Source organism: Trichoplusia ni, chromosome 19, assembly GCF_003590095.1.
Source record: "Trichoplusia ni isolate ovarian cell line Hi5 chromosome 19, tn1, whole genome shotgun sequence".
Taxonomy (NCBI): Eukaryota; Metazoa; Arthropoda; class Insecta; order Lepidoptera; family Noctuidae; genus Trichoplusia; species Trichoplusia ni.
Window position 1 is genome coordinate 3,887,696 of NC_039496.1, and position 24,145 is coordinate 3,911,840.

At 34.8% G+C, this 24,145-nt stretch overlaps 2 protein-coding genes across 19 annotated transcripts in view; one reads left to right on the plus strand and one right to left on the minus strand.

Annotated features, from left to right (window-relative positions):
* Positions 1-4,291, minus strand: part of LOC113503417 (casein kinase I) — a 32,392-nt gene extending 28,101 nt beyond the window's left edge. For 10 of the 15 annotated variants that reach the window (XM_026885379.1, XM_026885378.1, XM_026885376.1 and 7 more), the window contains exon 1: positions 3,206-4,188. In XM_026885379.1, the coding sequence (XP_026741180.1) occupies positions 3,206-3,267 (62 nt within the window). In that variant the 5' untranslated portion in view covers positions 3,268-4,188. The other 5 variants (XM_026885367.1, XM_026885368.1, XM_026885369.1 and 2 more) reach the window with 5 other exon arrangements.
* Positions 1,384-23,751, plus strand: LOC113503419 (alpha-tocopherol transfer protein-like). 4 transcript variants are annotated; one of them, XM_026885383.1, is made up of 9 exons: positions 1,384-1,517; positions 2,263-2,427; positions 2,616-2,781; positions 12,569-12,667; positions 15,653-15,812; positions 19,552-19,801; positions 22,039-22,149; positions 22,618-22,754; positions 23,337-23,450. In XM_026885383.1, the coding sequence occupies exons 4-9, from the start codon at positions 12,577-12,579 to the stop codon at positions 23,431-23,433; spliced, it is 846 nt and encodes a 281-aa protein (XP_026741184.1). In that variant the 5' UTR covers positions 1,384-1,517; positions 2,263-2,427; positions 2,616-2,781; positions 12,569-12,576; the 3' UTR covers positions 23,434-23,450. The 4 variants fall into 4 exon arrangements, with proteins under 4 accessions (XP_026741184.1, XP_026741185.1, XP_026741186.1 ...); XM_026885384.1 differs by lacking the exon at positions 2,263-2,427; XM_026885385.1 differs by lacking the exons at positions 1,384-1,517; positions 2,263-2,427; positions 2,616-2,781 and adding an exon at positions 6,030-6,234 and having other exon boundaries at positions 12,572-12,667.
* Positions 23,752-24,145: the final 394 nt, after the last annotated feature.

A 24,145-nucleotide genomic window follows, 5' to 3' on the forward strand; every position in this document is an offset into this window, starting at 1 on the left:
TGCCTATACAACATCACAAACATTACCACAGTATTAATGACTCATAGTATATAATGTATACATGGATTAGATTATTAATCAATGCATAGTGTAGCTACAACTACATAAAACTGTTATGGACTGATATAAAAAAAATATACAATAACATTGGACATATTATGTTAAATACTCACTAAATTAATTTAATAGCCAATTACTAATTAATAAAAATAATGTTTGGTATAATGGTTCATTATTTGAAACTATAATGTCACTATACAGCAACAATAGAATTAATTCCCATTATTATGAATAGTGTTAATATTGTATTTGATAAGTTTTATTTTAAACACCATTTTATCCTTTCTTCAGGTTCAAATAGAAATGAACTAAAGTATTTAAGGAACATTGTGACAAAAGTCAGTAGTTAAAAAACCTTAACTACTTAAGTATTTAAAAAAATACAAAGCAATACAAAAATCTACTTACACCTTAATATTTTTATTCCGAAATTAAAAACAGGAACTAAAAAGTTTGTTACTAAAAAAGTAACTCTGACCTTAAAACTGTATCTACTTATTGTTTATGCATGAAACTTCTAAAGTAACATCAACAATTGCAAGTTAAGGAAACATTATCACTTCCTCAAAATGGCACATCATAATTCATAAGATGCTTCATATCATGCTACATCAAAACACAGCAGCTATAGTGAATCATACCGACCGTTATTGGCATTGAGTTTAAAAGTGAAAGTTACAATGCACTTCCAACCACCGAAAGCATGGAAGGAGACAATTATCTAGCTGTGCAAGTAACATGCAGATACTTTTTATTCTGAATGCTGATTTTCTAATTAAAATTGTTGTTGTTATGAGAATTTCTAAATATTCATATTTATAATACACTTTAAAGTGAACTACATACATTCTCTTTGGAGTTTTATAGGTTTTCAATGTTACAAAACATGTGGCTAAAGTGTATTTTATAGCAAAATGTATTAAAACAACACTATAATATAACCTTTGATATAAATATTATGCAGTAGAATCATACTGTGTGCATTTATTTCACTATTTGTGGCATCAACTATAAGAAATAACTCAACTTATGATGAATAGAATTTCTTATTTAAATTAAATCCTTATTAATACTCACTATTTCCTATGCATTGTAGCATTTAATTAGAAAAGAACAATAACGGTCACTTTGAATATGCATCATTACTTGATATAAAAAAATACATAGTCAACACATAAAGAGACAATTCACTTGTCAATTTTGAGTGACATACAAGCAAGGCACTCTTGATTTCTATAGAAAACAACAAAGTTGGTCAAGTCAGTAGTCAGTTAAGGAATGTCACTCTTCTCACAATGTAACTTTGTAAATAAATATTCGAAAATGAAATACATTTTTATGATGAGACTGAGTACTGTTATTGAATCCATTCAACCAATAAACAATGCATTGCAGTGGACAAAGATTGTGGCTATAAATTATGCTGAGGTCTGTTTTTATAAAGAATATTATCAGCAGTAAGTATTGTATGATACAAGATGTTAATGATTCATCAGTATTGCAGTACTTAGGTATAAGTTAGCTACTATATTCTGTTACTTTACACAGAATGACATAATAAAGCTTTGGTTAGTTGAGCAAATAGTTTCCTAACAAACAGGTTGTTATCCTTTGTAGTATTATGTATTGATGCAAATTAATTTATGTAAGATATGTGCCCATAGTTGTAGTCTTGAATTTCTCTTGACTTTAGTGGCTAAATAACCTTGTTTCCTAATTAAATGATTAACATATTTGTTGGGTCTATTGAATTTCAAGTATTATTGAACTGTGTATTGTTTATAAACAGTGGGAACCAACTTTTCCTGAAACATTAACATTTCTGATGATTCACTGAATTTAAGTCATATTTACAGTGTTATTTTTATCTCCTACTGTGACTCATTTCTTTACAATTTTAGTATTAATATTGTTAAGCTTCTTAGTATCACCTTAGGGATTCCCTAGTAAAGTAGAAAATGAATTGATAGATAAATGTACCTCTACATCTGGCCTCATGTTTCTCTCACCTAACTGATATTATTATATTATATAGTATTGGAGTGAGAAAGGTGCTCAAATTAATGTTTTGTTAATAAAACCTGTCTTTCCTCATATAAATTTGAAGCAGACCTGTTATAACCTACTTGTCCCTTTTTTCATTAAAAAGTATGACTTTCCATCAAAAAAAATGAATGTTTTAAAGCTAAAATCCACTTTTAGATACAAACATGTGATTGGCATCAAAAAGTTTGTTTACATTCACATTGATCCGCTGAGATCATTGACATGCTATTTGTGATCAGGTTTTTGCATCTGTTAAGAACATGTAGCCAAAGGAAAATCTAAATAGACTGGATATGAAGCTAACTAACAGTATAAGGAATGGTATGTAAATAAGTAAGTTGGAATAGAATGCTGGTTGAGTCATGGATTGTCTAATCAAATATGTAATTTAGATATGCTTAATAGTAGATTAGTAGAAACATTACAATAATGTACGCATATACAAATATATAAAACACTTTTATATTGGCTGTACAGATTGATAATGTAAATTCTTTTAAACATTTCAGATGATTGAGTAGAGAAACTTGAATTTGATGCACAAATTATTTTAAACTGAAATCATAGCAAGAAATTAAGGGCAAAATAACAGGATACTAAATGGAAATCATTATTGTAAATGCATTACTAAGCTTTCTAACAAAATACTTCCTTGAACTGGAGTCACAGTTGAAAGTAATTATAAAAAGGCCTTCAATGGTATGTATTTAAGAATCAAGATAATTTATATTTATCATAAATCAAAATAACTATATCATTGGTCACCCTACATGTAGAGTATGTGCTCTACTTAACTGATTCAATCTTTACATTATCAGAAACATGATAAAACAAATGGAGCTACTTTAAAATAGAAAATCAGCTACACTACAGACTATAAGATTATAAACTTACATCACAAACTGAAGTTGAGTGTTATGGAAAACAAGTTAGCATGATCCAAGCGTTAGCTGTAAGATGTTAATGGTTTAGTCATGGCATTATCAAGCAAAGCACAGCCCATGATGAGTACTACAGCTGACCAACCTGCTTGCTTGTTTCTCTGATGATGATGTAATGAAAAGCAGATACTGATACAAGAAATAGTAAAGCTCCTTACGTAGATGTTCTCTTGTCGTCACTCTGTCGTTCTTTGTCTTTACTGCTGTCACGCTTATTCATAATACAAGACTTGTTGTGCAGGCTCTAAGCCCAGCACTAGCTCACTCCCAGTTCCCAGCGTCTGTCGGGGCCGCAGCGCAGCCCATGTCACCACAGCCTCCACGACACCAGCCAGCGACGCGTCGCCATAACACAATCCAACACAACACTTTTGTCACTTTTTTATTATTGCTATTTTTTTCTTCACTTCAATACTATGACCACTGCACTATTAGACAATTTATCTCAAAATCATTTTTGTTACACTGCAAACACAATTTTTCAAGTGAACACAAAATGTTTCGGCGACACCTGACGACTCGTATCGGAAATCTCAAAATGATAACTGTAGTTTCTTTGGTACACAATTCAAATTAATGATTTTACACGATTTTACTCAGAAAGGGAGCGAGAGTGAATAGAGGTCGCCGTGCCAATGTTATGTTCATTGAAGAGTAACAACAAGCGATGTGGGTGTCCAACTTAGTCAAATTACCAAAATCGCCATGCAGACAGCCAATCTTCGGGTAACTAATGTTATACGTGTTCGGCTAATTAATATTTGTCGATAAAAGAAATGAATGTATCGAAAAAATGTAACAATTGACAGTTCCTTGTGAGAAGTCAACCCCAATAATTGTCGTTCGGCACAAAACGTTTTGAAATAATTTACAACAAGGATTCTCAATAATTAAGTTCACAGCACTTTAGGATTCCTATATGCAGTAAATAAAAGCACAATACGCGATTTTTAGTTAGCTTTCCGTGAGATTAGTCACAACGTCGCCGAAACATCAAATGGACATTTGTTCTGATAAAAAGTTTAGGTTTTGTAATGGCCACCAATGTTACACTTTATCACTTTATAAATTGCGATATAAGAGTTGTATTACTGAAAGTTTTAGTCTAAATTAATTTATAAATTACACGTTTACATAAATATATTACCAACTAACGATAAAATTTCTTATTTAAAAAATATTTAACTCAAAGAATAGTCACTGATTCGCCATTCGGCGCATGCGCAAACTTGCAGCAGTTTGTGTTGTCAGTCTATTTAACTACATTCTATTATGAATACTAGTAAACGCAAACCTATGTTTATTTTAATTTATTTAGCTTCTTTGAAGTACTTTTGCTAGTGTACTGTCATTACTTTGCTTTAAAATATTAGATGAAAAGCCATTCCGATGTTAAATGCAGTTAAAATACACATTCTCAAATTTTATAGCAATGGCAACATTTGTATTAAAAGTAAAAAAATATGGGTGCGTTCACTAAACACGAGTACGCGAAGCTAAGTAATTTTTTCATTTAACGATTACGAATATCCATACATGTTTTAATTACAAATATAATCATTGTATTTTTTTTTCTATTACTTTAAGTGTTTCACGCCGTATATTTTTAGGGTTTCATATATAATTCTCGGTTTTTTGATAGCTTTTTGGTGACAGCATTATTACAGTCTATGCTATGACGCATTTCTATTGGTTTTCCCGGTTGACATATAAACATGTGTGCAAATGGCGCCAGATTTAATATTGATTTGATTTATTACACACTCCTGAGGTATGTATTTACTTCAATATTTTTGTGTTAACGTAAGTCAACATACATTTTATTATTCATTTCTATGTAGAATATTTATTATCTGACACACCTAGCTTGGAGTGACAAAGTCGGTTGTGAAAAAAAAAATATCTTTGTATAGGGTGGAAGTAGATAGATTGAAATCGTTTATAATTAAATTTTTCTTTACGGATTTTAGTTAGGGGGAAGAGTAAACTTTGTTATAGATTACATCGTAACCTTGTATTTTTGCTTACATTACAGCACTTATTTGTGTAGCATATCCACCTGTAGGTATAGTGTTTTTTCGTTTTAAGTGTCGCGATCCAGACGGTAAGACTGACCCTATTACTAAGAATCTGCTGTCTATCCGTCTCGTATGAACTGTGTTAGTTAGGCAACTGTTTTGTTTTACAGATGCTGTATTTCTATTATTTAAATACGAAAACATAGAGCCCGTACAATAGATATGTTTTAATCCTATTTCCTAGAACGTTTTGTACCCGTCCGACTCGCACCTGGCCGGTTTTCATAGATGATTTATTTTAGTTTGATGATTTGTTAGTAACTTAAGCAAAAAGTTTCAAATGAAAACCTTTCACAAAGAGAAAACGAGTTTTACAGGTAACAGTGCTACTTTCAAAAGAATCCTGTATCGTGAATCGATAGTTCAATCTAGGCTGATTTAATTCTTTGATTTAAATATTGGTTGAGTTTATTTCCTTCTTATTTTGTCCTTTATTTTAACCTTCAAAGTTTAGCCTAAGTATGGCGACGACCTCTAAGAATCCAAAGAGTATGAATTTCATTAATCAATTAAACCTTGATACAATCCGTTTAGTTTTAATTTATTTAAAAAAGTATATTAATATCTAATGGCATAAATAAAGAACAGTTTTAATGGATTTAAGTAACTAACGTTCATTGATTTATTCTGGAAGTTCTTAGTGATCTACCTTGAGCTAATTTGGTTTCAATGATTGGATTGCATGTTCAAGAATAGACCCTCAGTGGTGGTCAATTACCCACAGGAAGATTTTACAGTCAGACTTAATGGTACAACTAAATCTAATAATAACCCGCGCATTGGCCAGTAAGAAGGCAAACAACCTTCTATGCTATTTACAGAAAAATATAAAAGTGTTTTTGCAAACATTGTAACGTTTCCCACATGTTCGAAATGACAGTTGCGAGGCAGTATGTATCGTGGCCCTGCTCTTGCGCCGTCGACCGTCGAATTCATCGTTTATTTCGCGTATCAACGAAGCCGCGGTTTTACCGTTTCTGACGGCCATTAAGCCAAACACAACTCCAGTGTACGAGCGTGCGCGCCGCTCTCGAGACGTGTTTTATAAACAGCTGTTACTTATCGTGTACCGGTAATCCTTGAACAATTCGAGTTGTTGCCGAACAAAAGTAAGTGGAATTCTTGATACGTTTCCGCCCCATAGAGGTATAGACCCTATAGAATATAGAAAGGGCTCATGTTATTATCTGTGCTTCGGTTTAAAAAAGTAAAATGAGTGTCTGCGATGATACCTCATGCACTTACTTTATGATGTCATTATGCCACTTTAGTTGTTTATTGTACCTTCTTTTTTACGTTTTTGAAGTACGTCTACTGAGATATGGAAAATTTGGTATAAAATCATCTTTACTCATTTAAATGTTTGGACATTTTCATTAGAATTTACCAATTGTTATAATTTGCAGCTGTGCCTACAAAGTCTTCGCAAGTTAAATCATATGTACAAAATGATATTGTTCATAGATCACAAGATAAGAAAAATACATGAATTTTCTAATTACTTGGTACTTGAAACTTGTGCAAGCGCAAAAACGTAAAGTCACATCCGTGAGGCGTACCTCTGTAATCTGCCATAACACTGGAATTGATATTGACGTTTATTACATAGTTTTGTTTAACAGGAAAACCTAACGATCTTTCCTAAAGCGGTTTTAATAACAAAAATCGCGTAATTAAAAGTTAGATAACATTACGAATGACCTTGTTCATCTATTGTTCCGAGTTTTGGACAGATAGTGCTGAGGCTACATGGTAGTAACTACATTATCTACGTATGTAAACAAAATATAAATTCAATCACTCTGCAATTTCAATAAATATGGTTTAAGTTATCGGCATCTGACATTTTATGAGTTATTTTTTTCCGTTCCCTGGTTGAAGGATAAAGGGGGAAGCCTTTGTCCATTATTGGGATCTAGCTCGGGCTAAAGATTAAAAGATCAAAATAAAAAATTGACTATCTGCAATTGTTTAGCTAAGCATGCATGAAGCAAGGCTTTATACCTACTTTACCAAGACTTTATTCTTTACTAAAGATTACCCGTAGCGGTAATTGAAATTGGCAAGCATACTTGGCAAGAACGATGCTATAAAATGTATATCACCATAATCCTAAGTGAACCATACTTATACTAATACTTAATCATTAAGCGTTTTCTATTCTATTTATTTGAATGTTAATGCATTTATTAATAACGTTGTTTTAGAAAAACGTTGTCGAACGTCGGCGCTCGTCGATGGCCGGTCCCCATATTTGTTCTGCAATTCAAGAGTTTTCGCATATCTTCATAAAAAAAATCTGGAATTTTCATAGCATAGATTTCTTTATGTATCGCCTATGCAACATGAGGCTATTCGTTGTCGTTGGCCGAAAGCCTCTGTAGTACTCTCAGTAAAACTTCGGGCATTCCGTTTAAATATACCGGCAACAGCAAAAATATTTGTTACAATACAGTCTGACTTATAAAATAAATACTCAAATCTTGAGACTTCTTATCCTTACCCAGTATTTTTTCAATAGTCACGTTTGTTTTATAAATAAAGCAATCAGATATTCTCCCACATGAATAGAACAACGTGAATGATATTATTATCTGAAAAGGTCGGCTTACTCCAAAACGAAACTCGCTGAAATTAAACAATGGATATTGAAAATGTATTGTTCAATGTTTACTATTTTGACCCAAATAAATGAATTCGTGATTCTCATAACGTTATTTTCATCGTCAAGTCAGAGAGAGAATAAGCGGTTACAAAACAAAATAATAATGGGAAAAGTTATAAATTAAAGTTTTCAAATTTTGCTTTTTAATTTTCATCCTAAGTCTCTTTCGTTTCGTTCGTTAGATACAAAAAAATCCCGCATTAGGTCATTAGAACTTAACCAATTCCAACTCCATTACTAGTCTTTATTAAGCTAGGGTTTTATTCAGCTATGATTTGGTTGTGTCCCCATTTAACGATAGAGACATCACGACCGCCTTGCGTAGATACTAGGTATTAAACTACATGAGAAAGACTAACAACTATTGTTTTTTCCAGCCGATATCCATTTCAGACCCAAAGATTTGATTCGTTTTGGTAAAGCTGTTTTTGACCGTACTAAATTGAATTGAATGTCATGAGCGTTGAACCATAAATAAGTACTAGGACATCAAATTGTTATTTCCAATCTAGGTCACAGGTCCTAAAATACACACACTAATAAGACGTGAAGAGCTAAGAATATCTTTGGCGTTTTTCAGCTTGATAGTAGAAGTAATTTCACAAAATAAATGTTAGTTCCACTGTAATTTTCGTGCCAGAGTCAGTTTTATTCATCAGGTGCCTAGCTGCTTCTCGGTAGAAAGTTAGAGACGACATTTTAAGTAACCAGTTTCTTTGAATAAATTCATTTATTGGTTTATGGCATCTACTAAAGTCATGCCCTTGGTTAAGATACACGATACTTTCCCGAACACGCGATTACCAAGATAAAGTGACAAGTCAAGAAAAACTGTGTCAAATCATTACATCACCAAAGATAATGTGAATGTTACTGATATGAAATTATAACTCCCTTTATCTTACGCGTTTTACTATAGGTTTTATCAAAATAACTGTTAAATGACTGTGGTATTTTTCCGTTTGCATTTTGTTTTAAATGTTTTGTTAATTGCCATTGACACATGGGATGACTGCTATTAGCAAATCTATGACAGTCGGGTAGTCAGCCAGATGGTATGATAACCAGTCTCAACTCTCACCAAGGGGTATCGTGTTGCCTGACTGATTGTGTTGAGGATGACAGGTCATACAGATAACATTTACTTTTCAGTTTAAAGGACCGAAACTCGTTAAAATTTTCATGACGATTCCAATAAAAGTGTTGACATGCAATAACGTAATTTTTTATTCCTTCAAGTCATAGTAATAACATTGACTTTATATTGACGAAAATTAATCAGTAATATAATTGTTTATTTTTACTAAAGATGCATCTAACGATGTCAGCCATAATTCGCGTGTATTCTCTAATATAATACTTTTCTGAAGGTGTACCGGTTATACATACAACATAATATTACGTTATGACGTAGAAATCAGTAAATATCTTATCAATAGATGATTCAGGATATTAAATTTATTGCGGCATGTAATCTGGCCCGCTAAAATAACACCATATTTAAATGATAAAGCGTTGGAAAATACCTGGAGGTAATCTAAGTTCGTTATCTAGGGAAGATATTAAACTTACACTGTTGTTTTACAGTTTTGTAGTTTAACCTACACACAGCACAGTACCTTCTTTCTTATCTTGATCAGATTCCTTATCGAGCGTGAGAGTCCTTTATTTAAGAATATCGAAAACAAGAAGTCATTTTACGTATATTTATTTTATATCGTGCAATATTTTATTAAATTGTTTAATATTTAATTAACGTGTTTCGGAAGTCACGTTAAATTGTGGGTCCCGGCTGTTATTCATACATCTTTGACAGTCGTTATAGGTAGTCAGAAGCTTGAAAAGTCTGAACACCGGTCTAACCAAGGGGAATCGTGTGGCCTAGGTAACTGGGTTGAGGAGGTCAGATAGGCAGTTGCTCCTTGTAAAACACTGGTACTTAGCTAAAACGGTTAGACTGGAAGCCGATCCCAACATAGTTGGGAAAAAGCTAGGCCGATGATGATGATTTAATTACCTTACTCATCTTTAGCCTTAATTTACCCTTTATATAGTTTGTAACTATCTATCGTCCTATCTCTTATATTGAATGACCTTAAACACAACGAGCAGCCAAATAACACATTATATTGTTAGTTTTCGCAACCTAAGTACACCTTGCCCTCATGGCCCCGTCATAACACCAATGACCCTTATTCCTCAGCACAACGACTGTTCCAATTGACTTGGGCCCCCGTCCATTATAAATCATCCGTGCAATTACGCTGTGGTTCCGTATCATGCAGAAGTGATCTTTTAAGACCTTCTGGAACGAAATGACATTTCAGTATCAGTTAGCAATATCAGACAGCGATATTTTTATGTGAGAATTTTAATGGTAGTGATATTCACATTAAAGTATCAGCTATCAAAAGTCTAAGGGTCTAAGTAGACGGACCGCATTTCAACTGCAATCCAACAGCAAATTTGCAGTTCGGATGCAGTTGAGACGACTGCAATAGAACTGCAAACCAGCCGCTATAGCAACCGTCACAAGACTGCACGCCGACTGCAGTTGAAATGCAGTCCGTCTGTTTAGACCCTTAATGTTCCAAACTGTGATCTTAATATTTTTGTGGACTTCCATAAAAATGATAAGGATCTCACATAACGTTGGCTACAATTTTACAAAAAAATGAACACCACATTGATTATCCAGATTGTCCAAATGACGGTCAAAACTAATTTTCTTTTTTCATATTTTGCAAAAACATGTTCGAAGTTTATCTGCCTATCGTACTGTAGGCGTACGTGCGGTTAGCTTAATCATACGTAGTGGTAATCGTTGAAGTACCTCGATACTTGTATAGAGATAACAATCTATGACCAGTTTAGCATTACAGTGATAAGCTTGTATAGCTTATTGAATAACGTTATTGTTTTCGTATATTTTATTATAACACAGATTATTTTATTTATGTAGACATTTATTTTTAACCTTACACTGAAAATAGTCGTCTGTTTTTATTTGATCATCGTAGTTCAGAACATAGAGCTTTACATAACTGATAGAAAAGGTCAAGTTAGATATTAATAAATGTCAATTTGGCACTTTTACTCTTGACGACCTCCGTGGTCGAGTGGCGTACGCACCGGTTTCAAGGTGTCGCTAGCTCTGAGGTCCCGGGTTCGAACCCCGGTCGGGTCAATGTAAAAATTCACATTTCTACATTGTTTCGGGTCTGGGTGTTTGTGGTACCTTCGTTGTATCTGAATTCCATAACACAAGTGCTTTAGTAACTTACTTTGGGTTCAGAACAATGTATGTGATGTTGTCCGCATTTATTTATTTATATTTATTCTTATTCTACTTTGGGTAATTTATTAACTAACACAACACTTGTTAATTTTAAAGTTTTTACTGTCCCTTCATTATATCAGCATCGCATGACCAAATCGATGCGGCAATGCTTTTTTCCTCAATAGGGCTGAATTCTTGTCTCCTTTGATTTTTTCCTCTACCTCTGACAAGCTAACCTGACGTTGTACTTTAAGGCAACCGGGTTCCTCTAAATAACTGTATTTCTAATAATTAACTTTAATTTACGGGTAATAAGTTGTCGGTCGCTACTGCGCTGGTTTGCACTCTGTTGTTGCTCTTGCACCATACTTTGAAAGCGGCACTTGTGGTCTCAAGGTGTTGTCACTGTCGACAGGATATTGTGCAAGATTCTTCTTCCTAAGCGGACAAAACAAAGAATTACCAATAGAAAAGCAATTGTTTTTTTTTGGTAAAGATATGACCTCATTACTACGTACTATGGATATGTCCGCAAATTTTACAATAAAAATAATTTGGGCCTAATCCATTGTTAAGTGTAATTTTTTAAACATTAAATTAAATAAGTAGAAACTACATCACATTGTGAGAAGTAGGAGGTTTCTTTTACAATACTTAGGTACTTACTTAAATATGCGTATAATGATTGATAGCGCGTTCTCAATGCGGTATTTTATAGTTTTCCATTTAACAGCTTAGAATGCCACTGTTCAAACCAAGTCTTGCAGCATTATTCTGTATAATTTTATTCTTTAAAAAATAATCGTGTGGCCTACTATCAGAGCGAGGTACGATGACTCCAAAATAACGGAATCTTTCAACATATTTGCATAGAGATTTTATTTTTGGAAATTATGTTTCAGCACCTACATTTTAAGCTTGTAGTCACGATTCTGAAGACATGACTCATATGTAAAAAATAAAGCCGCAATTTGAATTAACATAAATATTTATACGTAAACAACTTTATTACTATCAGAAATCGAACCGAAATTCATTTCTGGACAAAACGATTCTATTTTTATCACAAAATATTACATAGAGCTCTATCATTATAATTATTATGGATACTAAGGCTAGACTTATTCCTATAACCATGACAAAGAGTGATCGAATTCTAGTGACGTCATACCCACATCGTCTGAAAGCTATTAAGGCACATCTTCAGAGAGACGAAGCACGTCATGTGATAGACACGCATTTTAGACATTTTAAACGAATTTACGAAAATAAACGGTAATAAAGTCTGGCTGATAACAATAGGTATTGAAACAATAGTGGCCTCCATACGGTTGAAAGCACATCAATGGATACACTTTATCAGTGACAAAAACTTTATTACATGGTAGGAAGATTAATTTCCGATGTCAGTGACGCGCAATCGATCGTACCTTAGCACTAAGTACTTTACTACTCCCGTATTCCGTAATGTGTGTTGAAAAAACTATTTTTGCTTCAGAAGTCAATATGGGCGAGGAAATGTCACCGGAGGTACAAAAGAAAGTGGAACAACTTCAGGATTGGATCAACAAGCAGCCTCATTTGCCGAAGGATATTGGTAAGCTAACTCTATTTACCTACACATACAAGATCAAATAACATTCTTCTATAGTACCCGAGATATCTATGTTTATAATTTTATGACATATTTGAGTAGCTAGAAATAGAATATTAATATATTGTCTGTAGTTTTGTACTTTGTTTTTTGATATCACTCAAATTGATTCGTAAAAACATATTGTTAAAAGATTCGTTTGTGTACAATTAAGACTAGTTTGCGAATGCAATATCATCTCGAGATTCCTTAGTAAAAATCTGGATCGAGTCCGATATGTAATTTTGGTTTGGGGAACATTACTTGTAATTTTCGTTTACTTTTGAAAGAATGACAACAGTTTTAAGACCACAGAAATTGAATAGATCCCGGTATCGGTGGAAAAAGTCAAATACAATGTAAAGGTATTTAGTTTTTTTTCGCAAAAGTGCAAAATTTACATGCTAATGAAAGATTTGAAATTGAATAATGTCAGGCCGATTTAAAGAGTAAGCCAAACTTGACGACATTTAAACTTGTTATATTAATAATTTGATGAATATTTAAATACTACGTTTGTACGATACTTTACCGTATCGTACAAACGTAGTAAAAAAACGTATCGCGCAATGCTATAGTTGAATTTGATTCTCCACTTGCAGTCTTCTTTACTTTGGCAAAAACAGGGATAAGAGAGTTTTTTGATGGATTAAGATTCTTCTAGGAGTTTCAAATTCGAATTCAGAAAACTACAAAACATGTATTTGATTTACTAATATTTTGAGAGAGTGAAAAATGACTCATAACAGACATAAGCATCCGGGTTGGGACTAAAGTTTAAGTATGTTTAAAAACTTTTTCACAGACCCCAACGGTTTAAATAATAACGTTTGTGAATATCCTTTTTTGCGAGTCTTCAGACATATATCAGATATTATCGTGTGAAAACAATGAGTATTAAGTGTGTGGGAAAAACACATTTTATTACATACTTACATTAATAACTATTGTGGTGTTTATACGGAGTATGTACATTAATGAAGAAGATTGATATTTTTTTTAGAAAAATAGACCTGTACCCAACTAGCTTCAAATACAATAAAACCTACTTGGATGTTTCGTTCTGTTCAGACCTTAGAAATGTTATAAAACAATCAGTCTGGCATAGGTACTGCCTAGATAGAACCTTTTTGTACATCGCTTAAAAGAAGCAGTAGGCTACCTTCTTGTTATTGATTCGTCCGAGTATCACAAAGAATAATTGCCACCCGATAGGCCATTGAGGCATTGAGCGTGCATCGCTGGACGTACAATGAATAGGGACCCGTTGTTACGTCTCTACAACTGGTACACCAACTTCTTCACAATAGTTACAAACATATACTGGACTTTCGACCTAAACCCACTTGCAATACGGTCCAGAAAACAATTTTTGCAATGGCATTTCAATTGTTCTGAAGCGGATCGTCCTATAGAATATGAGTGCTATTTTGCGATTATATGACTTATCTTCATTCTGATATCTTAACAGTAGTAAAAGAACCAACAGTTGATAACTTTACGATACAAAACGTGTTTTACCATCATGTAACACTGACTCTACATTTTTTATAATCAACTAAGTCTGATCAGAAGGTAACGAGGAATGAGAAACCGGTTCAATAAAATGAATACAAAGTTGCCTTGGTCTTGAATCGAGTTGTGATTATATTATTTTTATATATAACCTTAGAGGTTAAACAATAGATACTTTAACTATCAGCGAATTTATTATGGTTATACGTGACAACTAACACGATAAGATTGCTTAGATAGTGGATAAGTGTAACTTTTGGTATATCTAAAATAGAACCATTCCAGTCTTTGCCAAAATGTTAGATATCTGAAGTCTTTTCGATGTACGCCAAACTCGTACAGAGATATATTCTTTCATTTGTTTCTCTTTTTTAACTCGCAGTGATCGGTTCCATTCGTCTTTGCTTGGTGAAGTATCTGAAAAAAGCAAAAACATCTTGTCTTAGAAACACTATAGAATTACCTAATGCTCAGACTAGAATACAATTTACCATTACATGATAAGCCGAATGCCAGACCGACTTTCTCAAGACTAATTCCGCAGCAACAACTTCTTGAAAAGAAATTGCAGTCTTGAAATAAAATCTTCTTCACTTTAGTACAAAAGAATTCCAGAATTAGGAATGCCTTTGTCTGCAATATACAGTCAGAAAATGTTCTCTATAGTTTCCAAGAGCGTATAAAACTCGCTCTATATAAATCACTTGGTATTAATTAAGTTCTCTCGTTTCCACACAAAAGACACGTACTGAGTTTAGTAACTTGGAAAGTTAGGGCGGTATCACGTCAGCGTTTGTACTAAGACATTACCAGCTCATCTCTATTTCTATCGCAGTAAGAGTGGTTTTCGTTTTTATTGTTACGCGGAACTGTTCCTATGTACCAAGCTATGTTTTGTGACCATTCAGGCAGCTAGTTATGGCTTGGTTATTAGCTATTGTTTACGGTAGTCATACATTGATGTTAGGCTTTAAATTAAATCTAAATGCCAGAGAGTGATGAGATGTTATTTAATGATCCTTAATATTATTTTGCGTTTCGATTACACCCACATGCCTCTCATACTCTTAGAGCTAAAGCTATACTTGTAGACGAAAAAATACTTAAATAAATAGCTCTTTGACGCATTCAGTGATTTTAGTATAGTCATCATTGTTTGAATGATTCTTGATTACTACTACTTCAGTACATTCTAGTCGATGACTTACGACTCTCAGTCACTCTTAGCTCTGTAGTATTATGTAAAAAGCTCTATTACATGGAAAGTATTATTCATATTATTCGATAAGGTAATACTCGAGTAACATACAATTATGTCCATTACAATCTTACCGCACAATGAATGAAAATATACAACTACCTAAAAATACGAAGAACAAAAAATGAAATGTTTTACAATAAACACTATATATTTACCCGTTATAAATGTTTCAGAGGACAAGATAGCGCGAAGGTTCCTCCACAGCTGCTACTACGACATGGATAAGACAAAGTCCACAGTTGAGCTGTTCTTTAGGCTAAGAGACACGTCGCCAGAGCTCATCAACCACAGAGATCCATTATCACCGCCAATGCAGAAAGTCTTGAAAATCGTGTGAGTGTAAAATTGTTATACCGTAATTATTGTAAAGTATTGCGTTAAATAATACTGGTTTTTTTTGGTCTACTGCTTGCAAAGCTAGTCGAGTGGTGGAGTTCATCATGCAGAACCGTCAAGAGTTCGATCCCCACGTAGGGAAAGCATTTTTGTGACCCCTTCTTTCTAGACACAAGGAATAAATGCCTAATGCAGAGTAAGGCGATAGCTGGCATGGCGTGCTTCTCATTTTCAATTGCAATATTCTTACACTAAGAGGCTACTCGACCTATCGAACCGACGATAAGGATTACGAAAACACCCTATTTTATGACTTTAAACATTCAAACTAAAATGTATAAGTCCGGTGACAGTCAAAGCCTGCGCTCAACCTATCTGAAGAAACAACGTCAAAGAAATAACTTGTTACTAAATATAATGTTGTTTCCGGTAGGTACAGCTGTAGAGGAAAATTAATAAGTAATATAGGTCTTTAAATAAAGTCTTCAATACATGCATAACTAAACAGCTAAGCTCGATGTATCCGCATAAGGTGCTGTAGCTTTGATCTGCCTTGAACTTTGCTTATATAAAGTTCACTTACTACCGTGCCAAGCATAGGTACCTTATTGATTATGTAATGGGAATGCTAACGGCTCTAATCAAGAACGAATAAGCAAAGAGGAGACCATACTTAACTGTCGTGTTGTACTTGTTATTGCCAATTGGGATGTAGTGATAAATAGACATAGAACAAAATGTCATTCTAAATGCGGCAGTTTTTTCCTATTCAGTCCCAGTTTTTAGGGTTAATTAAATACATTGGTTATTACTATATTAGGCAATTGGCAGGTAAACAATATTGGTGTATCTTTTATACAGACACTTTAAATAAATAACCGACTACAAAGTAATGTTTTTTAGTTCCGTTTTATTTTTAAACTGAAATTTTAGACAAAAGAACACCATTCGTTCGATCGTTTACCTCTTTTTAGGTAGATACAAAAAACAAAGAAGTAGGTATAGTTGTGGGTTCTTTTTCCTTGCTTTATTTTTAGTCTTATCCGTGTAATTCCATAATTAATGTATCACACGTGTGTGGATGAGTCACATTAATCATTAATAACATTTAATCTGCATCTATGAAACATAGATAAATCAAAATTTAATTAATTGCTTCTAGAATACAAATTGTTCCTAAGCTAGTATTTCCTATTTACGTTTACCATCCCTCTTGTGTAGAAACTCGTAACATGAAAATTCTGCAAGGTTTAACTTACGGTCCCGGCCGCTGGTAATCTAGGGCGACCTTATGGGTGTAACTAATTCGTTTAATCTCCGCAATAAATCGTCAGAACACTGGAATTTAAACTTGCTTGTATTTATTGCAGTGTCTGCGACAATGTATGAAAACTATTTTGTATCGGGTTCATGATTATTTACGTAATTGTGTAGTAACAACTTTGCAGCTGTTATTATCTCAATAAATAGGTATATGACACATAATAATTATTTGTAATTCGATATTAATTGGTGAGTAATTGATCATTAAAGATAGGATACCACCACTTGAGGATTACACAAATTGATAATCTAAAGAGACACTGTTAGGTATAAGAAAATATGTCCGTGTTTATTTATTTTTATTGTTATATACAGCATTTTTTCATGTAAAAATCTGATACGATCCTTCCGGGATTAGCGTGCACATACACACAAACAAACCGACATACAGACAAAAATCGAAAAAACTATAGTTTTGGCTTCGGTATCGTTACACCTTGCAAATGACCTTACGTTATTATAGATTCCTTGTAAGTTTGCTATGTTATTATCGTTTTAACCAAAGTCCCTATCTTCATAGCTCCTAAACCGCTTTTATACTAAACATACATACATTATGTATATCTGCGGATTCCCTATTCGTGTCTATCGCTCGACCGAACTGTAACGAGTGCGGATGCCAAGGTAAGCTCTCGAGTTCAATTGTCCTTGACACTGCGGCCATACAATGCAGTTTGAACGTATTGGCCAATATGCGGTTCTGACCTACTTCTGTATTGTTCTATATGGACCGCAGGATAATGGGAAAAGTTTGAGGAGTAAATAGTTTGTGGGAAACGGAATGGAAATGGAAATAAAAGTTTTTATTGACATAAAAATACAGTTCAGCATTAATGTAACCCTGACGCCTGTGCTAGGCTTAATCATTTACTTTTCTCTAAAAGCCACTATATTACAAGAGCGACAGCACACTGCTTTTTTGAACGACTCCGCATTCAGGAATTTAATCCTTATGTCGCGGGGGTTTTCACAAACACTTAGTGGGTATGGCGTGGTGACCTCAACCTTTCGGCTATCCGGTTGATTTAATTCATTCTCATCCACAGCCTTTGTCGTCCCATTGCAGGGCATAACCTCCCCTTTCTCGTGCCAATTTCTATGGTCCTGTGCAAGCCGCATCCAAACTTGACCCGAGACCTTTACTATGCCATCGACATTTATTTATGGCAGCCCAATCGTTATAAACTGGTTTCACTGTCTCATATAGGAAAGCGATGAAAAATAATACCTACAGCATTACGGTGGAGCAAATAAATACTCCTAGCACTAACTGCTTGGATATAATATCAAAAGGATTAATAACTTAGTCACTTCTGGTTATTTTTTTATCAGTAAGGGTTTTAGAGATTCCTAACTTGCATTCTTCTTTGATTCATTACTCTTGTTGGGTTGTTGTCACTTTCCCGTTTCGTTGAGTCATATATTACATAATATACATAACACAGTCATATACTTGCCTACATACCCTTCTAGCCAAATGACATTTCTACAATCGTAACATCAATAAAAACGCTTGAATTTATATCGATGACAGGTCAAAGTGAATTATCGAAATTTGATTAATAACAAAAACTCGTCTAATAGTCCTTTTGCCTTGCAGTTTCATAATTATAATGAATGTTGTTGAATTATTTTAATTACTTCTAGCATACCCCATTAATTATCGAGGAAACATATAATGTGTTATGACATATCAAATCAATGTAAAACAAGAATATAATAGGTCAATTTACGCTTATTAAAACGGGTCACAATTAACTGGTTTTTAATGACAAATAATCTATTTCGCAGTCTTGTTCAAATGTTGTACTTTCCGGGACTTCATAATTGATTCAATGACATACTTAAACTCGTTTGCAAATAAGAATGATTGAGTGATTTGTGAAAACATGTTTCCTATAATTTACTAGTTTGGTACTTAGTGTTTTTTGTTATGTTTCTGTCAAGGTATTTAATTCTCACTGATAGAGATTAAAATCTGAACAAAGTCTCCATATAGAGTTAGCAAAATCGTTTTATGAATTTCAGCAGAACTAGCAGACTTTGCCACATTCTTCCTTTAGAGGTCTAGTTTTGTAAACGCAACAAATTGAAGCACATAAAAGATATTACTTGACATTCAATGCTCGGTAATTCTTCTTTAATTGAAGCCAAAGAAAAAACCCTTTGCTAATACTATATTAAAAACGCTCGAGCGATCTCTTGATTTATCACTTTTGCAACACATCTGTGATAGACAACAAATGGCCTGTTTTCGTTACGATCGAAATTCATTCAAGAATAATATCTACATATTATTAATTACAACCGCTTGTTTTGATGTTGATACCAAAGAAAACTAGTAATAATTCATGTATTAGCTTCGTCTAAGATAAGACTGTATTGTTTGTGACTAAGATAAAAATGTTTGCAGAAATTTGGCGCAATACGAAATATCCGGGAAAAGGAATATCTGGTTTTGGCAACTGAACGATCCTGGTTTAGAGCAGTACGATCACTTACAAGACGCCAGAATGTTCATAATGCTGTTCGATGCCTGGATACTCAACAATACGGAGTTCGCTGAAGAAGATATTGTTGTTTTAGATACTAAGGATATTAACCTTAAATTCATTACTAAGTTCAATGTGTCCGTTGCAAGGAAAATTGCCAAATATCAGGAGGTAAGTTCATATAATTTTTCTCTTTCTAAATTTAGGGTCTAGAAGATTACAATTTGTGACTTCTCCCTTGTTCAATTCAAGATTAATAATATAAAGATATTGACTCAATGTGTGATCAGTCGGTTGTTGACAAATTTCTGACTTATTCCCAGTTATAGAATCATTATATATTAATATCTTCGAGATTCTGTAACATGCAGCGTAAGGGCAGGAAATCAAAGCTTTCGGAAGAGACATTAGGGCTTATGAAGAAACGACGTGAAAACCCGCCTGTCACTTCGTCAGCTAAGCGGGCTCTAAACCAAGAGATCAACAAGCACGTACGACGCGACCTCCGGTGCTCCAATACTCTAGACATTGAAAGAGCAATTGAGCTGAATCGGGGGTCAAAGGTGTTCGTACAATCTCTTGGAAGAAGCCACTTGACGAAGCTGACCACAACAAGTGGAGAAGTCGTCTCTTCGGTGCCGGCAGTCCTTACGGAAGTGGAAAATTTCTATGGCCGGTTATACGCATCGCATGCATCTCGACCTGATCCCGGAAATGAGGATCCCAGAGCCACATTAACACGCCATTTCACCGAAGACCTGCCAGAAGTCAGCAGTGGCGAAATCGAGATCGCTCTGAGACAGCTCAAAAATGGAAAAGCCCCTGGCGAGGATGGCATTACAACAGAGCTATTAAAAGCAGGAGGAAACCCCTTACTAGGGGAGCTCCAAAAGCTTTTTAATGCCGTCCTGTTTGAAGGGAGAACTCCAGAGGCGTGGAGTAGGAGTGTTGTCGTCCTGTTCTTCAAAAAGGGAGACAAAACCCAGCTGAAGAACTATCGACCCATTTCCCTCCTAAGCCACATCTATAAGCTGTTCTCAAGAGTGATCACGAACCGACTTGCGCGAAGACTCGACGAATTCCAACCGCCGGAGCAGGCCGGGTTTCGGAGCGGATACGGCACCATAGACCACATCCACACAGTGCGGCAGATTATACAGAAGACCGAAGAGTATAATCAGCCCCTGTGTCTAGCATTTGTGGACTATGAGAAGGCCTTTGACTCGGTTGAAATCTGGTCTGTTCTGGAGTCCCTGCAGCGTTGTCAAGTAGATTGGCGATACATCCAAGTGATGAGATGTCTTTACGAAGCCGCTACAATGTCCGTCCAAGTACAGAATCAGCAAACAAGGCCCATACCGTTGCATCGAGGAGTGAGACAAGGGGATGTTATTTCCCCGAAATTGTTCACTAATGCAATGGAGGATATGTTCAAGACGCTGAACTGGAAAGGACGCGGCATCAACATCAATGGCGAACACATCTCTCACTTGCGATTTGCTGACGATATTGTCATCATGGCGGAAACGCTGCAGGACCTACAACAGATGCTGAACGGCCTGGCTGAATCTTCTCTACGCATCGGCCTACGGATGAACTTGGACAAAACCAAGGTCATGTTCAATGAACATGTTCTACCGGAACCGATTGCGATACACGGCGCCGTTCTCGAAGTTGTTCAGAAATATGTATACCTCGGGCAGACATTGCAGTTAGGTAGAAACAACTTTGAGGACGAGGTGAATAGGAGAATTCAGTTGGGTTGGACTGCATTTGGGAAGTTACGTCGAGTCCTAACATCGTCGATCCCACAGTGCCTAAAGACAAAAGTCTTCAATCAGTGCGTCCTACCTGTCATGACTTACGGAGCCGAAACGTGGACACTGTCGGTACGGCTGGTTCACAAGTTTAAAGTCGCTCAGCGGGCTATGGAAAGGGCTATGCTCGGTATTTCTCTGAGGGACCGCATCAGAAATGAGGTAATCCGTCAGAGAACCAAAGTCATCGACATAGCCCACCGAATCAGCAAGCTGAAGTGGCAGTGGGCTGGCCATATTAGCCGAAGAACCGATAACCGTTGGGGTAAACGAGTTCTAGAGTGGAGACCACGCCTCGGCAAACGTAGTGTAGGACGTCCTCAGGCACGGTGGAGTGATGACTTGCGCAAGACGGCTGGCAGGAGCTGGATGCGAGAAGCCGAAAATCGATCTCAGTGGCGTGCACTTGGAGAGGCCTATGTCCAGCAGTGGACTTCGATAGGCTGATGATGATGATGATAGAATCATTAAAAAGACAGTCATTAGGAAATCATCAGTAATTTTATCACTAACGTCGACTAATTTGACTACATCACTCCGATCTCCGATATTTGTTTAACCTTTCACTAACATTCATTTTACGTGTTTCAGGAAGCGATGCCGATCAGATTGAAGCAGATCCACATTCTCAACGCACCGCCCTTCATAGACAAGTTATTTGGACTCATGAAGCCTTTCCTGAAAGCAGAAATTACTGCTATGGTTGGTAAAATTTATAATTGATAAAAATGCCCAGTGAAGAGTTGCTTCTGTTTCAGTGACTAGTTTGATCGTTATTTTCCGTATGATTTACTAAAAAATAAGTAACGTACAATATAATATATGGCCCAATGCTGGACAAAGGCATCTTAGGTTAGACCATTGATCACCACAATGTCTTACTGCGGGTTTTCGAGTTCGGATTCCAGTAGGTTTCCGAACGATGTTTTCGTGGACCTGAAACCTGCATCTCGTTATTATAGAACCGAAAGGACACTTATAGAAGTAACATGTAAACTTACTTGACTTGTCGAAAAGAAATGCCATTTCGTTGATCTAAGTGATCTGCATCGTCATTAAAACTAAGTCCAGAAATATCACTTGCATACTGGACTTGGTCCTAGATCTCAATCTTGATATACCTACAAAATCCTCCAATACTAGTCAATACATATGGAATATTATTTACAGGTCCACTTCCACGTGCCAAAGTCGGACACGATATTCAAATACCTCAGCAAAGAAGACTTACCAAAAGACTACGGCGGCACTCGCCCCTCAATGGCTGAAATGAACAAGGAAGTGTTAAGGATCGTCATGGAACAAAGGTAAGGGAAATACATTACAATAAATATATCCACCTAGTAAAGGTTACCATTTAAACTGTCATTTTTTTTACGGTGACGGAAATTGGAACTAAAATTGTTTCAATAAATTTGCCGTGAGACTGCGCTACTAGCGCCATTCAATCTTTGTTTTATTAAGTTTCTAACTTCTTTATATTTGTATTTGAAACTCCCGCACCCGTCAGCGTATAATTTTTAATTTGAGTTATTGATGTACTGTGAAAAGCTGATCAATTAATCTGTTGTCAAAATTAAATGCTAATGTGTGACTAGTAATTTTCACCAAAAGACGACCGGTCGCTGATCAACATTTGTATTGGAAGAGAAGAGTTTTTAGAAATACCCTATTGTTTTCCAGTAACAAGTTGTTCATTACCCATGCCCTGGAATCAGCAATACAAACGGTCGTCACCAAAACAGTTTGTTGTATTTAGTGACCTAAATCATAACTCAGCTTATCGAAGCCGACAGCGAGCATAGGCCCTCGAAGTTTTGCCCAAACCTACCTTTTTAGGTCATCAGTGATAATTTTTTTCAGAGTCACTTTTTTTTGTGTTTTTCCAGAGAAACCTTCTTGGACGAAAACTTTTGGAAGACAGAAAAGAAGTCTAAAGGTACGAAAAATGAGGTCGCCACATTCAGGACATTGGATATAGATTAATGTTCTTGTTATTATTCTCATCACAATTATGTTTAAGAGATCGTTATAAATATTCTGTTTTAGTATAATTACCGTTGGTCAGGGTTCCATAATTATATATGCCTATTTGTTGTTGTAGAAGGGAATCTGTTTTGGGATTCTATGTTCATATAATATATATTATGTATTTATGTTGTGTATCAAAATACATAATTGGAATAAAAAAAAAACAAAAAAGGAATGTTTTAACTGCTTTTAGATAACAAATGTTCTAATGTAATATCAGAAAGAGTTAAAATAACGAAATGTCGATGCATCTGAAATATACATTTTTATTAAGAGAGTCTTTTTTTTTAATATGATGAAATAGGTATTTAAATATACAAACAGGGTTTGTATTTTTTCTTTTTTGAAACAAAATAGAGAAGTAATGAATGTTTTTTTATGAATTAACTAATTTTAGGACATGTAAAACCTAGGTGAAGATTTATTTTGTTTCATTGCAATTTTTATATGTAGCGCAATATCTATAGTACCTATAAATATGTACAATATTTATTTATTATAATACACCGTGATTTTTTAGTCGTCTTACAGAAGCAGCCCAGTTCATGTATCCAATGACTAGAACACGTTCATGATAAAAAAAATAGGTATTAATGAGATTTGAATAAATATAAAATGCAATTTTTATTCATTATTATGATGCAATTCGTAGTTTTAGAAACACAGC

What these genes read in the sequence shown, in the direction of transcription:
- LOC113503419 (XM_026885383.1), top strand. Translation starts at nt 12,577, where the DNA reads ATGGGCGAGGAAATGTCACCGGAGGTACAAAAGAAAGTGGAACAACTT. An exon ending in TCATTTGCCGAAGGATATTG is followed by an intron (nt 12,668 to 15,652) that starts GTAAGCTAACTC and finishes TAAATGTTTCAG; the next exon opens with AGGACAAGATAGCGCGAAGG. An exon ending in AAATTGCCAAATATCAGGAG is followed by an intron (nt 19,802 to 22,038) that starts GTAAGTTCATAT and finishes TACGTGTTTCAG; the next exon opens with GAAGCGATGCCGATCAGATT.